The following is a 15,034-nucleotide window of genomic DNA, read 5'->3' as shown; positions in this document are numbered from 1 at the left end:
AGTAACAGTTTGAGATGGTACAAACCACAACGCTGTACTGAGTATTTTTAACAAGCAAGAGGTGAGAGATAAGCTTAACTGCTCGAGGGAAAATCTGTGCATCTTCTAAACCTCCTGTACAATTGTACATACTGAAAAAAATTGGTGCAGTAGCTACGTTTTTTGGGGGGGGTTTCTAAACGCTAATACCAGTACAGTACATCAATTAAGTACACAGTACTTTGGCCACCACTGTTTGATTTATGTAGTTACAGTAATGGCTATTTTATAGTCTTTCATAAGTCTGAAACTTTGCCGCTTTACAGCATCATCCTTCTTGGAGTTGCTTGTAGCTGTGGAAGAAGCGACAGGACCAGAGAAGGAAGGGGAGAAGGAGGAGGAGGAGTAAGAGGAGGTGGTTGTGGTGGTGCCGGGTTGCTGTTTGGAAGCCAATGACTGCAGCATAATTAAAGATGGCGGACTCGGAGGAATTTAGACTCAAGCGATTAATGGTAAGCAAATTGCACCAGGTGTTAAATTACTTCTGGGCATTAACCAGCGGGTCAATTTGTTCATTGCGTCCGACTGCAAAGTGTCCTAAGTGGTCATTGTTGGTTTTCTCACAGCGTTGATTTGGCAGCTTAGGCTAAAGCTAGTTAGCTTGCAACTATGTGACGCGAGCACGCTGTTGTTTAGCCGCGATACGAGCTCCACCGTCAATATCGCTGGATGCACACTTGCCAGCTATCATATCAATACATCAATAAAACAGTGCATGGTGCCATTGTGAGTCATAAAATGTAGTTGTCCAGTAATGTAACGTTTTGCACGGTGTTCCCCCGCCCCCACAAACCTTTCACAAGGGGGCTTGCATGGACGATGAAAACGGCGTTCTATACTATATTCAAATATACTTGTTTAAGTCTGGCGATTGAATATACTTCATATTACCAAGCATTTTAAATCCCCACAGATCTAATGGTTAAACACCCCCACTGTGAGAGAGGAGACAACGTGAGGCCTGCAGTCGTTAGTTTTCATTGTAGCTGTAATTTCACCCACAGTGTCTCGATGATCCCTTCTCTATTGTGCTCCCATATGATCCCGTGAACTCGTATATAACATCATTTAAACAGTCCATAGTCGTTTAAAATGTGGGTAATTCCGTTCATTTTCACCCAACGCATCCAAAATATAAAGTAAACGTAATAGCATTTCCTTACGTCCTCAATTTCTTCCAACATAACGGCTGTCACTTTTTTAGTCTTGGCAGTGTTATTTTTCTGTTAATTTCATGTTATTTGCTGCTTGAGGGGGAAAAAAACCCTCTTTGCTTGATGGACTGTTGCATTAACAATTTTATTGGAGCATGCATTCTGATTGTTGAAAACTATTTAAACATACATATTTTACCTTAAATACTAGGGGTGACTTGCCTGAAACTGCTGAAGAGTACAGTACTCTGTAATTTGAAATGCCAAAGAAACAAACTAATAGAGGACGGTAGTGCAGCCAAATACATCAACGCAGATCATAGCAGTCTACAGATACTGCATAATCATGGTTTGGCATTCACATATTTACTGATTAATTTTTTTCCTTCAGTGGGGTTGGAGGGGGGAGGACCCTAGCTATGTTATTTGCTGAAAATTTCATCTGTTCTGTTGTTGTGCTCAAGCCAAAGTAATAGAATACTTGGGTGCCATCTTGTGGAATCTTGGTTTTGTAGTTGGGGTTGAACGACTGCATTTTTGTAGTCAAAGCTAAGGTGATGATAGTCGAGTCAACTTCATCTAATCAATGTCATTGGTTGATTGATTGATTTTTTTTTCAGTTCACTCGGTATGTCCCTCCAACCATTCATTTCTGATCCGTTTTATTCTCACAAGGGTCACAGGGGGTGCTGGAGCCTATCCCAGCTGTCTTCAGGCAGTAGGCGGGGGAAACCCTGACCCGGTTGCCAGTCAATCGTAGGGCACACACAGACGAACAAATATCCACGCTCACACTCACACCTAGGGACAATTTAGAGTGTTCCATTAACCTGCCATGCATATTTTTGGAATGTGGGAGGAAACCGGAGTACCCGGAGAAAACCCATGCAGGTCCAGGGAGAATATGCAAACTCCACACAGGAAGGCCGGATCACTGGTTTGAAGTTAATTGCCAAAAGAGTAAAAAAGACTGAGAGTTACCCTTGATTTGGAGATATTGCGTTAAACCTTTTTCTTTTTTGTGTGTGACTTTAACAACCTATTTGGGTGTTGAGCAGGAGTTAGCACTTCCTCACAATATAGTTTGGACCACGACAGTGTGCCGTTAGCTAACTAGCTAGCTTTGCCTACATCCAGAAAGTGCATCTTTCTTGGATGCCCCAATTTACAGAACAGCTCTATGTCATTATTTCAATTCCCCAAAAAGGAGGAAGAGGTGGATTGACTTTTTGAAGAGCCACAGTGATGGAGAGCTGAAAATCCACAAGAGCATCTGCCTCTGCAGTGACCATTTTAAAAAGGATAATTTTGTAAACTTTTACTTGAGATAACAGGGCTTCATGGCTAAGCTGTTACGAGTGAATGGGGCAGAGCCAACTCATTCCCTCCTGTCTCGCTGTCATCAGGTTTCATGGTCTGCACTCACATTATTTCCCCACCAATGATTGTAAGTTGGCCTGTCATTTAAAAAAAAATACTTCACATTCAAATTTGGCAGGAGTAATTGCCCAGAAGTAATTGACCACCACAGAGAAGAATGGTGTGTCATATTTAAAGTCATTTATTTTCACTTTACAGGGACTTTAAGGCTACTCGTCATCTAACGTCACTGGATGTTTTTTCAGAAGGGCGTGCAGAGCATTTGGTTTTGCTGTCATTGAGGGTAGGCTTGCATATTTTGCAAGTGGCTATATATCGGTCTCATTTTTAGTAATGTATTTCCACGTGCCAAAGGCACTGCGGCTAGTTTTCTGCGTGAGCCTACCTCTGGTTCATTTCATTGAGGTGTCCATGTTGTTCTTGCCAAAACACTTAATTGGTGATTAATCGACCGCGAGGTATCTGTGAAGTGGTAAAGTTGATGCATCATTAGTCGGTTCAACCAGAGTTGTTGTTAGATTCCATTAATTCATTGGTAGTGTTTAAAAAATACATAAATTGTCCACTTGAGATTTCTTTTGTTGGCTCTCATTGAATGCACTTTGAGCAGTCAGAATTTAAACTGAAAGTAGGATTCTGCTTCCCTCCAAATGCAGCTACTAATAGCCTCCATAGTCTACTTTGCGGTTACAATTTGGATGGACAGGAACGCCCCTCTTTCCCCCCATTGCAGGAGTTATGTTCCAGCGTGTGTGGGGTGCTTGTATGAGTCTGCTCAATTATTCTAGTTCAGATTTCCTTTGTGGTACGTTACTGCAAATACAGTGCCTCAAAAGACTGAAGTATCAACCATATCAATTTTTTATATTTTGAAATCAGTCTTTGTGGTATCAGCTCAAACAGGATCAATCACTCTCGCTACTCCCGGCAGGTGTAATCTCCGACTTGTCACTTTTACAGTACACTCGGTCCCCCTTATGTTGTCAGTGTGTGTTTTGGCTTGGAAATACCACTCCAAGTTGAGCAAAGACTACGTAGTGTTGTCAGTGTCCTTTTAGATTGTGGTGCCAAAAGACATTTACAGGGAGCAAACTGACCACGAAGATGTGACCCCCCCCCCCCCACGTCCCAAGCCTATTTCAAACAGCGTAACTCTGTTTACCTTGTTGACGGCGAAATATGACAATTACTTAGAGGGAACACCAAAACAGAGCACATTTTGCATTTTAAACAATAGGCCAGTATGCTCCACAATGTAGCATGCATCTATGAAGATGGAACAATGTACATTCTTTATTTTCCACAATTATGCACTTTCAAAGGTGTTTATCTTTGTGATTCAAAGGCATGTGCCACTGTCACTTAATGTGTTGAGCTCGCTTCATAACTCTCTCACTTCCTTCAAAGATACATATGCCATGTCCCATATCCATTAATAAAGTGTAAGACTGCTGTACAATTTCATTGTCCCCACTTCAACCTGCTATGCAGGTGTTACGACTAACAAATCAAGTTCTTCCTTAAAATAATTTTGAAAAGGGTTCCAACTAAGTATTTAGCTGTATTTTTTTATATTGCCTCTTTCTGAAAGCAGCTTTTTCATAAATAAAAATTCACTTCTACTCATTTGTTAATGAGTATGCTCAAATCACACTTATTGCTTCCCCCCTATCCTTTCCTTCCTTGTGGCATTGCAAAGATTGCTTAACATTAGCAAAAATGCTTGAATACGTTTGCTGATGTTCAAATCAAAGCACAATCTGCCAAAAGACTACAGATGGACATTTGCCAATGGCTATAATCTGGCATATTCACTTGGAAATGTTCCATAATACACACTGTCTCATTTTAAAGGAAACAAGTACAATTTCCAAAAAAAGTACGCAGTGCATAATTTAAAAAAAATAGACATATTGCTCCATTTTGTGAGCGAATGAGTTATTGGTTATCTTATTTAAAAAAAAAAAAAATTTAACTCACCGATCGGTGAATGTCCCCAAAAATCCTGATTGTGTAAAGCCTAGAGGAGAGTCAATGTGGCTTTAATGTTGACACACTATTCCAATTTACATAGATCTTATCAATTGTCCCCGGTTGGCTGAATTACAAATACTCTCTAAAATATATTAATCCGAATGACTCAAGCTACCCACATTGTGCTGCCTGGTATATTTCTGTCCAGTATCTTCATCACAAAACATAAAGAGGCCTCCGTAAAAGAGAATCACTGAGAATAACTGCTGCAAACTCAACACACATCCCCTCAGCTGCCCAACAAGGTGCCTGACGTAAAAGACACCAAGTAAACACGTCCACAGATATAAAAATTAAATACGCCAGCACACTGTAGCAACCCGGCTAACCCTGTGCCTGTGTTGTAGCCATGTTTGCAGCGATGACTTTCCCATCAAAGGCAATACTTGGCAAATTTGCTTATTCCTTAACTGTTTTTCATCAGGTTTTCTGTTTTTGTCAATTCCAAAATGTGTTGTATAACTACATAACATTGGGGAAAAAAAGACATATTTTTACCTGTGGTAGGTTATTCCCATTTCCCTAGTAAAAATTGCATGGGGTTGTCCTTGGTCATTTGGATTTCTTGCCATCTACACGGATGGAATGTGATGATGCCTTTGCCCCTCCTATCTTAACTTTGCCATAGGCACGCAGCTAAAAGGGGCGGGTCCTATCTACCTATTCATATCTGTAGACACATATTTCCGAGGGCGCCGTCCAAGAAGGTGCCTAATATAAAATACATGAAGTTCAGCTTTAAAACGCCCCCTTCTTAGAACAATAACAGGGAATGGCTCATCTCCGATTGTGAAAATACTTATTCGATGAGTATATTATGAGGGTTAGAAATGAGATTGGAGAAGTAAAAAGTGCAAAATAAGGTTCCGTAAGCCAAAATAAATAAAAATCTAGCCCGTGGGCTGCTACTTTTCATTGGCGTATCACGGTAGTGAAAGCGCTTTTGCTTTTGTGTTCACTTTGTGAATGGAGCAAGAAGATACTAGCTTGCCGATTACTGGCGAGATGGAGAGGACATCACAAGCGTATTCACATTACCATTAGCAGCTAGGTTCATTGCACTTCGGGATCACTGTCTGAACTATATTGGACTTTAATTTAGGTATTTTTCTCAAGAATCAGTCTAGTATTTCCTCTTTTATTCACTTCATTTACAGGTCAGCACATAGCTCTAAACCACAGGTATCAAACTCAAGGCCCGGGGGCCAACTCCGGCCCGACACATGTGGCCCCCGAAAGAAAATCATGTCTGTCAGCTTGCATGATCATTGTTAAAAAAATTGTACTGAAATGTCAAATTATCATGTGTAGTAAATGGCGTTGAGATTTTGCAATAATGTTGTTACCCTTACAAGTAATAATGCGATAAAACATTTTTGTGGTTTCACTGTCATAACAGCCCTCCGAGGGAAGACGTCACTCAAAAGTGGCCTGTGACAAAAATGGGTTTGACACCCTAGCTCTACACGATTCATTCAACACGATGCATCTGTTAACTCACTCTTTCCTGTTCTCCTCAGCATGAGCAACAGCAATCCAGAGTCTTTGACCAGGTGATGGGGTTGGGGGACTTTGCTGACTCCTCCCAAGGTTCCAACACCTCCTCTAAGAGCGGCGGTCTGGAGGGGACAAAGGCTGCCGATGAAATTTCAGGATTAGAGGCGCCTCATCATCCGGACGAGGACAGCAGCAACAGCAGCAGCAGGCAACAGGAAAAGATTGGTGAGGGGGTGGAAGAGTCGTCATCTCCTCGCATTGCTTCCCCTGTCACTGACCAGCGCTCCTCATTTACCATGGGACCCAGTGAAGGAGGAGGAAGTGGCGAGGCAGCATTTGATGATGCCTTGGATGGCCTTCCTTCATTTGGTCCTGAGGAGGAAGAAGAGGAGGAGGATGAGGACTGGCACTTTGCTCTGCCAGCGGAGACACTGCAGGATGATGACTGTGACAAATCAAAATGCAAAAGTAATCAATTGAGAGAGAAACATAACAAAATTCAAGAAGATTGCGCTCCTCTGGAGCCCAGAGAGGAAGTCGAGGAGGAGCAAGAGAGGGAAGTGACAAGTTGCTCTGCCAACACTTCCCACTCATCCAAGGACAACACACCTGAGAGCAGCCGAGGTATGTGCATTGTGCAACCCTATCCAATTGATCCATTTTCAATAGGAAGAGGGAGACAAAACGAGCCCTTAGCACCAGCGGCCACTGCATAGATTTCATCAGTCTGCCCTCCTGTCCCCCCTCCCAAAAAAAGTGTCCTTGCATGACACCGTGGGAGAGTGGCTAATGGTGGAAGTTTCATAATTCATAAACATTATTAAAAGCTCATTAGCTGTGTTCAGTCCCCTGCTGCTTCTCCTCCTCAAACTGCCCCATGTAGGGTACCCAAATAGGTACGTGTTCCCCTTGAGGTAGACCAGCTTGTCAAAGCTGGCACAGGCCAGGGCGGTCCTCTTTGGCCGTAGAATCTCGCCAGCTGTTGAGAAAAACCCCTCTCCACAGCATCGGAGCGAGGGAGTTGGGTGTTATATTTAATAAATAAGTCGACCCATGCCTCCCTGAGCTCTGCCGGCGCCATCCCAATGCAGTACGTGCAGTTGGGTGACCAGTGGCGCATTTGAAGCATTTCAAGGCAATTTTTGTCTTTAGTCCATTTCGCCCGAGTAGGTTGAAATGAACTTTTGGTCGCCTCGCGTCTGTGTCAAAAAACGTACCTCTTATGGCACACGCATGCGTGTGAATAAACAGACACTCACAAATAAAGTGAAAAACAAACACACACACACAAACGCACGGTGTGGGATGAGAACGTGCGGAATACAACACAGCCAGCTTTCTTAACCGGCTGGATTGAATTGTTTACAACTGTTTAAGTGTGTGTGTGTGTGTGTGTGTGTGTGTGTGTGTGTGTGTGTGTGTGTGTGTGTGTGTGTGTGTGTGTGTGTGTGTGTGTGTGTGTGCGTGTGCGTGTGCGTGTGTGTGTTTTAATCAGATTTAGAGGTACAACATGGGGCCAGAGAGGGATGATTGATTGATTTCGTATTCTTCTTCCTCTTATTAATTATTATTATTGCCTCTGGTATTTTACCAACATACTACTGTTAGGTATACACCGAAAGTTTTTAACAGATCTGTTAGTGACTGTTTTTCTTTTCTCGTTTGTTTGTTTTTGTTTTGTTTTGCTAACTCCCCCTTTAAAACATGACTTTTTAACCTCTCATCAGATGCAGGAACTCTGACTCGGATGGAGCAAACAGAAGACAGTCGGCAAGGAGAGGTGGGTTCAGTTCAGTAAGGATGGAAATGATTCATCCAACAGTCACATTCCATTCCATGTGCTCCTGCTCTTTGTGCATGTATTATATGTATATGTAATTTTACTCAGCATTGCCATTTTCATTGTTCGTAATGTTTTTTTAAAACTTTGTAATACTATTAGACCTTCAATGAACATGTCTTCAGTATCGAGCACAAATCACATTTATAATTTCAATGACTAAGAACGCTGGGAAAGGCCCAAATTTGATAGCTCTTGTTCAGAACAAGCTTAGTTTTCCGTAAATCATTCGAATTTACTGCTTTAACAATGTCAAGTGTCACATTTTTAAAAAAGATCCTTTGTTATTTGGTATGTCAGCGGTCCGAGGCTCCTCCCGTGGAGGACAGCAACCCTCTGATGTCTCCCAATATCACCATTAAAGATGAGCCAATTGATGAGGGATACAATGCAGCTTTGCAGCCTCAGACCACCGTCAGACAAATCAAAGAAGAACTAGACCATCAGGAGGTAAGTGTTGTCCTTGCAAAAGCATAGAGCGCTTGTTCCACTGTGTCCTTGGATTTTTTTGGTCAGGTGTGCACATCACAAATTTAGTGTGGTTCTCAGAGGAGCACAAGAGGTGGTTGTATCGTGCTCAGATTTTCCACAACCCACCAACCTTCTTGATGACTTAGACTTCCCTCACATTTGGGCAAAATATGGCCTGTGCGCCACATCTGGCCTATCCACAGACTGTGAGTGGCTTTCGCAGCCTCTGTGAAATCAAACTAAAATGTTTGGCTTTTTTTTTATGTGCACACATGTTGGCAGTGCTAGCGAACAAGAGCAACGACATGTCCTCACTGTTCCCTATTTACATATATTGTCACTGTATTTAGAGACTTTTCGGATAGCTCAGCAACTGATTTCCTGCACGGGAAGAGGGGAGGGATGAGAGGAATTTGCCCAGGTAATAACTTGGAAGTGAGTTGTATGATGTCAGCCTCCTTTAAAACTATAGAAGAAAATAATACAAACTTTAGACATTTTTATGAATGTTGATTAAATGTGATGAAAGGTTAATGGGTAGATGTGTCACTTTAATATGACTGAATGTATTTTTTTTTGAAGTTTTCATTTTAATTTGGTAATTGTCATCACAGATATCACAAGTACCATCTTATTAAAACAGTCCAGTTTACAGCTTTATAAAAATACATACAATTTGAAATGAACACAGCTGAGATTAGCTGGCTCTTGACAACGGTTTCAGTTTCTCATATGACCCCTTTGAAAATTGATTCGCCTGCCCCTAATTATAAGGGTTGGAGCGATTAGCTGATTTGCCGCTATTCTCTAGGGCAGCGGTCTAGCTCTTGTCCCCAACTTTGTTTGCACCATGGACCGGTTTCACATAGACCTGGCCATATCAAAGTTATTTTTAGTATACTGTATGTCGGGGACCGTGAAAAAAATGGCCTCAAATGACCCCGGTCAGTATTTTGGACACCACTGACATAGACCTATTTTGATGACCACCATAGCGCTGAAGCCAGCCACCTTGATGGCCCCCACTGAAGGAACCATCGGTGGCAAGTGTTGCTTGCCATCCATGCTTACAGCTGAGCTCAAGTGAACTGTGAAAGGAAAGATCAGTTCATGATGTGATTCCACTCATTGTGAATGACAGAACAAAACTCGAGCCCTCTCTAAATGCAAATGCAAAATGCTGGATACACAAATGCGAAGTGACTGACTCGAACTGGTCCACGAATTTTCATTTTCAATGCTCTTGCACACCCATGTACCTGTTATTTGCACCCTAGGGGTGTGTTACACACTCGTCTAGGACAGAGGTGGGCAAACTTTTTGGCTCGGGGGCCGTATTGACTTTTAAAATTTGACAGAAGGGCCAGGTCAGCATGAGCTATGGTACATTAAAAAAAAAACTGCATTTGTTGACAGTCCATATCAAACATCAACAGAACAAAAGCATGAAAGTACTGTATTAATATACTTTTTTAAATGACAACAGTGTTGTTGATGACCTATTTTAGCCTGTGCATTGCTGCAGATGGGTTGTGATCAGACCAGTAGAAGTAGAGCGATACATGGGTCCTAGGTGGTCGAAAAGATCCCCCCCCCCCCCTCCCCGTGTTCTGCAACTTCAAGTCAATGCGCCACCTGGCGGTGAAATGCCTGTCATTACAGGTCCAATTGAAATGAATGCAATCATTCACATCGAACCTTAATTGTGGACCAACCTTCGGCGGGCCGGATTAAAAAGACCAACGGGCCGGATTCGGCCCGCGGGCCGTAGTTTGCCCACCTCTGGTCTAGGAGAAGGTGCATAACATAGAGTAGGGAAAAAGAAGGGAATCGATCACTCTCGGCCCCAAGGTGACACAAACAAGAGCAGAGCCATAATAACCATTTACATATTGTACATTTTATTCTAAAAAAACAAATAGCCTAAGGCAAAAAAGCTATTTACAACATGGATGATTTACAATAAACTAACAAAGGGTTCATGAATTGGGTCAGAATCCAAAGGCATCAAGATATGAGATGCAAACAAAGGAAGTACAGCAGCCAACACAAAACAAACTAGCTAACTAAGAATACATGAGAAAGGAGGGCTTCTTAACTAGATTCACAGGTTGGAGGCCGTGGGCGACATGCTCTGCTGCTGTCAGATGCACGCCTGTCACTCAGTACAGGACCTTTAAATTTGCGGCGGTTAATTGTGGCCAATCTGGGGACCGCTTATCCATTCGTGACCCAACTAAAAATATGAGCGCTCCCTCCCCACACACGCACACACACACACACACACACAACAGAAGAGACCGCAACTTCACTGATCCTCCCAAAACATAATTTATCATCAACACTGTTCACATCAGGAAATATGGCAAGGGCCGTAATATGTGAAAGCACTTTTAATATCTTCTTAGCCACTAATCTTCAAAATTCCTTTTTAGATGACAACTACCCATACTTTTAAATAGCCATAAAGTAGCCAACATTAAGCCATGAATGAAATAAAGTCCAGAAACATTTAAACGTCGACACGTGTTGCTTTGCGCTATACCTTTTTATACCTTAATTTTTCAACTAGTCTTCACTCTTTTAGAATCAATCTCCGATGCCACAGATATTGGCCTCCTGATAGATATTCACCCTGTGAGGGAAATGAGGTGCTATATGATGCTATATGATCTATGGGTGCACGCCCGGCAGGCATGTATGTACCCTACCTTGGCATGCTTCATATTTCTCAGAGAAGCCCAATGAGCCGGCTCAAATGTAGGTCAACGGGGGAAATTTGTTTGAAATTCCTCATTCCTGCAGAAAGTGGTAAAATTCAGAATCCGCATGAAAGCACTTCATAATGCTGGGTGGTCTCAATTTTTCTGACAAATTTCTTTAGGACTGTTGACATGTACTTATGGCACATTTAACCTCGCACCTAAATTCTATTTGTGTTTTCCAGGAAGAGCTTAGAATTAGCTCTGTTTACTCTGTTGGCGGAGGGAACACACTTGTGACCCCCGTGGGTGAGTGTATACATTTCTCATCATGTTTTTGTAAATTGCAAATTTCCCCCAGTGTGGGACAAATAAAGGTTATCTTATCTTATTTATCATCATAAATATTAAGTAAATACCATTGTATTTATTCATTTATGGGTTCAGCTGGTCTTACTTGCTCAAAGCCGATACCCTATCTAATATAATCGCCTAGCACACAACATTGGCATGTTGTTTTTAGTATGTGTAGGTCTAGGGCGTTAATTTGAAAAGTCTGCTGTAATATCTGAAATTGTCCAAATGATTCCAAATTCCGAGTACTTAGTACAGAAAACCATAAAAATATGTCTTTGTTCAAAATAAATTGAAGGCATAATAATATAGGTTCAACTGTTAAGCTTGACACTATGGCGTTGGAAAATAGTGCTGGGCGAAACAGCTGAAAGTATTTCTGATCAGCCAATGCTGATAAATATTACCGTATTTCCTGCACTTTAAGGCACTTTGGATTATCAGCCGCACTTTCAATGAATGGCATGTTTCAAAACTGTTTTTATATACAGTATATATATTATAAGTACAGTAGTGGCTGCAGTTGCGCTATGCATCAGCTAGATGGTGCTCTGAAAGAGGGAATACAATACAATGCAGCTTTATTTATATGGAGCCTTCACAACCACTGCAGCTGTAACAATGAGAACTGGTCACAAACACTGACATGAAACATATAAGTACAAATCTCATTACAAAACAATAAATGAAAGACAAAAGTTATAAAGACAATTGATTCAATAAAAAGGCACACAAACCTCATGGGCTCACATCCAAAAGGAGCTAAATATCCTGAGAAGTCTTGCCCCTTCTTCCTTCGTTTAGTCAGTAGTTAACTATGCTTTTGGTATTATCTTCGTTTCATAATGGCTGCACAGAGCTCACAAAGTAGTTGTCTGTGTGTGCATTCGCGAATGCACATGTCAATTAGTGTCGGGCAGAACCCTTTTAGGTTACAATTGGTTCCTGCTATTAATCACCACTAGATGGCGTAGGAGCACGAACAGGGAAACAACTCAATGGGGAATATAAAAAGAGTTACAGGGCGCACTGTCAGCTTTTGAGAAAAATGAATACCTTAGCTGTGCTTTATAGTGTGGAAAAATTGGAAATGTATTTATTTTTTTTACCTGATCCAAATAAGAAAATATATTTCAGAGAATAAAGATAAAAATACAGTAAAATACAGCCATTCATTTTCGGAACCGTTGATCCTCACTAAGGCCCGCAGGCTTGCTGGAGCCTATCCCATCTTACTTGACTGACCAACAAAAGAACTTCACTTTTATTTCTATGACCAAACTACATCACCACAATGTTGTTTTCTTCCTTTGGTAGTGCCTTTAAGTAGCAAGTAGTTGGGTTGGCCACTTTATCAGGTAGCCAGGACCACTTGCTATTTTCCATATTTAAAAGAGTGATTCATACTTTGTTAGTGGACGAGGCAATCCAATTACTGAGGTACAGAAACTAAATTCAGTATTCTGATCACATAAAAGAAAACTGCATGTTTTGTTCCATTCAATACACCCTGGGGATGTAGCAATAGAATGTGCAGATGTGCCGCAAATGACGTCTTCTTGCGAAACCATTCCAACATCATTTCTACATTCAATTACTTGTTTGAAAACTCAGAGGCACAACATTTTGGATGTAATGGTTGCTGTGACTTTCTAGTATGCTAAATCTGCATTGAATGTTAGTCCTCACCCTGAAAGGACGCATTTTGGGCATCTTCAGCGTTGTTGCACAAATATTCACAGCTACAATGGGTCCTTTCATTTTGTCTGCTGCTCGGGGAACGCCTTCTTTGATTACCTTCCAAGTTTCACTTAAAAAAATCCACAAATAAGCCCATATGGGCCGAAATTCCAAGGTGTTCTCCAAAATTGTCATCTCTAGCAGCATTACTTGCCCTAAAAAATGTACTCAAATAGCACAAATTGAACATGTGTGAGAAGAGGGGGTAGGCAGTAGAATATATCAAATATGACAGGTGTTTGAAGTGCTCATTCGTGTTTTTTGTTTGTTTGGTTTTTTTTGTAGGAAATTCTACCAAGATGGCGGCCACTTCTCACATTGGTACTGGATGACTGACATAAAGAAAATAGAAACATTTTCGCAAGTGCATTGATATTTTTTGTTTACATTGTGACCATTGGTTCAAATGACTTGGGCAATTATTCAATTTGACAAATATGTTAGTTCCATTGATCAGTAGTTCCTGTCTCATCAAATGAGTCCCCTTCTTCCTTTATTCCAGCCCACCAAGTGGCAGCACCTACTCCTCCACAAACAGCCATTTTTATTCCGGGTAGAGGTGCTGTTCTCCAAGCAGTGGCTCCGCTTTCTGTCCGACCTCCAGCTGCAATTCAGACTTCGCTTGCGTCCTTGTCTTCACTCCCCCTTCGACCCCCTGTGCCAACCATTCCTGGTAGTGTTCGCTGCAGTGGCTGTTTTAAGGTAAGATTACATACTCGCTGCTGTTCTGGCTACTCACACAAAAGAAAGACAAAACAAAGAATAGCAAGGACTATGGTGTTTATGACGACTACCAATGTATTTTGTTTCTGTTTCTTTTACTTTTGTGTTTAGGTTCTGCTAAAAGGTCAAACAGCATTCCAAAGAAAAGGTTCCACTCAGCTCTTCTGCTCCACTGTTTGTCTGACAGGACATCTGCCCCCAACAACCAAGAATCAATTATGTTCCCTATGCAACAGGTACATCTTGGTGACCCTTCTGTCTTTCCAAGTCTCCTCCCGCCCCCTATTTTCCACTTTTGTGGAAAATGTATCACGGATGTTTATGAGCGTTTTTTAAAAAGAATTCTTTGGGGTAAAAGTAATTGCGAATACATTTCTAATGCAGTAAAAAAAACATAAAAAAGCCTGAAACCGTTGAAAGGGTTATCACTTGGGTCCCGTGGGGTAGTGAAATTCTTAAAAACATTGAATTTAGGGGTTTTAAAATAATAGCTCAATAAGCATTGAAAAAGTCTTGAATTTTGAGATCTGGGTCAATTTTTTATTATTATTTTTTGCCGTATGTAATTTTTCTTTGTCCCATTTCTCCTATAAGTGTCATTTGTCATTTTGAATCAATAACATATTCAAAATAAATGGTAGTAACGATAAAAACATCCTGTTCTGATAACCAGTCAGAAGCCGCCACACACAAGGCAGTTTATTCTTGTGAGCACCAAGCATGCACTATTGATAAGAAAGCACTGTCAAGACTATTCATATGCAATGTATGAGTCATGTCTTTGCACCCTGCAAGCTGCAAACTGAACTTTTTTCAAAACGGCAAGGTGTACACTTCTCTCTAAACAGAATAATGATAATCATGAATTTTATTTTTAATGCACTTTACATTTCAGCAATCTCAAAGTGCTACATAGGTGGCATTAATGAGGCAACAGACAAAAACGTGGGCCACATTCTAAATGTCCTCTTCAGATTTTCTTTAAATGCTCTCTACCAGCAAATGCAAATTCTAGTATCACTATTTTTAAAATAAATACTCAAGCAGGTTTGGAAGATGGGAATCGAAATTTAGCAGCCAACACAACCATAGGCCACCAT

The 15,034-nt window shown here is 41.2% G+C and overlaps 1 protein-coding gene across 1 annotated transcript in view; it reads left to right on the top strand.

The window, feature by feature from the left end:
• Positions 1-359: 359 nt before the first annotated feature.
• LOC147195977 (zinc finger MYM-type protein 4-like) overlaps positions 360-15,034 on the top strand; it is a 32,837-nt gene continuing 18,162 nt past the window's right edge. Inside the window, exons 1-8 of the mRNA XM_086126803.1 lie at positions 360-491; positions 6,128-6,728; positions 7,832-7,884; positions 8,245-8,394; positions 11,363-11,426; positions 13,497-13,532; positions 13,714-13,913; positions 14,046-14,170. Of these exons, the coding sequence (XP_085982929.1) occupies positions 453-491; positions 6,128-6,728; positions 7,832-7,884; positions 8,245-8,394; positions 11,363-11,426; positions 13,497-13,532; positions 13,714-13,913; positions 14,046-14,170 (1,268 nt within the window). The 5' untranslated portion in view covers positions 360-452. The remainder of the gene's footprint in view (positions 492-6,127; positions 6,729-7,831; positions 7,885-8,244; positions 8,395-11,362; positions 11,427-13,496; positions 13,533-13,713; positions 13,914-14,045; positions 14,171-15,034) is intronic.

This window comes from Hippocampus guttulatus, chromosome 13 (assembly GCF_054856545.1).
Source record: "Hippocampus guttulatus isolate MCC_2025c chromosome 13, RoL_Hgut_1.0, whole genome shotgun sequence".
NCBI classification, from domain to species: domain Eukaryota; kingdom Metazoa; phylum Chordata; class Actinopteri; order Syngnathiformes; family Syngnathidae; genus Hippocampus; species Hippocampus guttulatus.
Note: the sequence above shows the minus strand (reverse complement) of the source record. Positions and strands in the feature narration are given on the sequence as shown.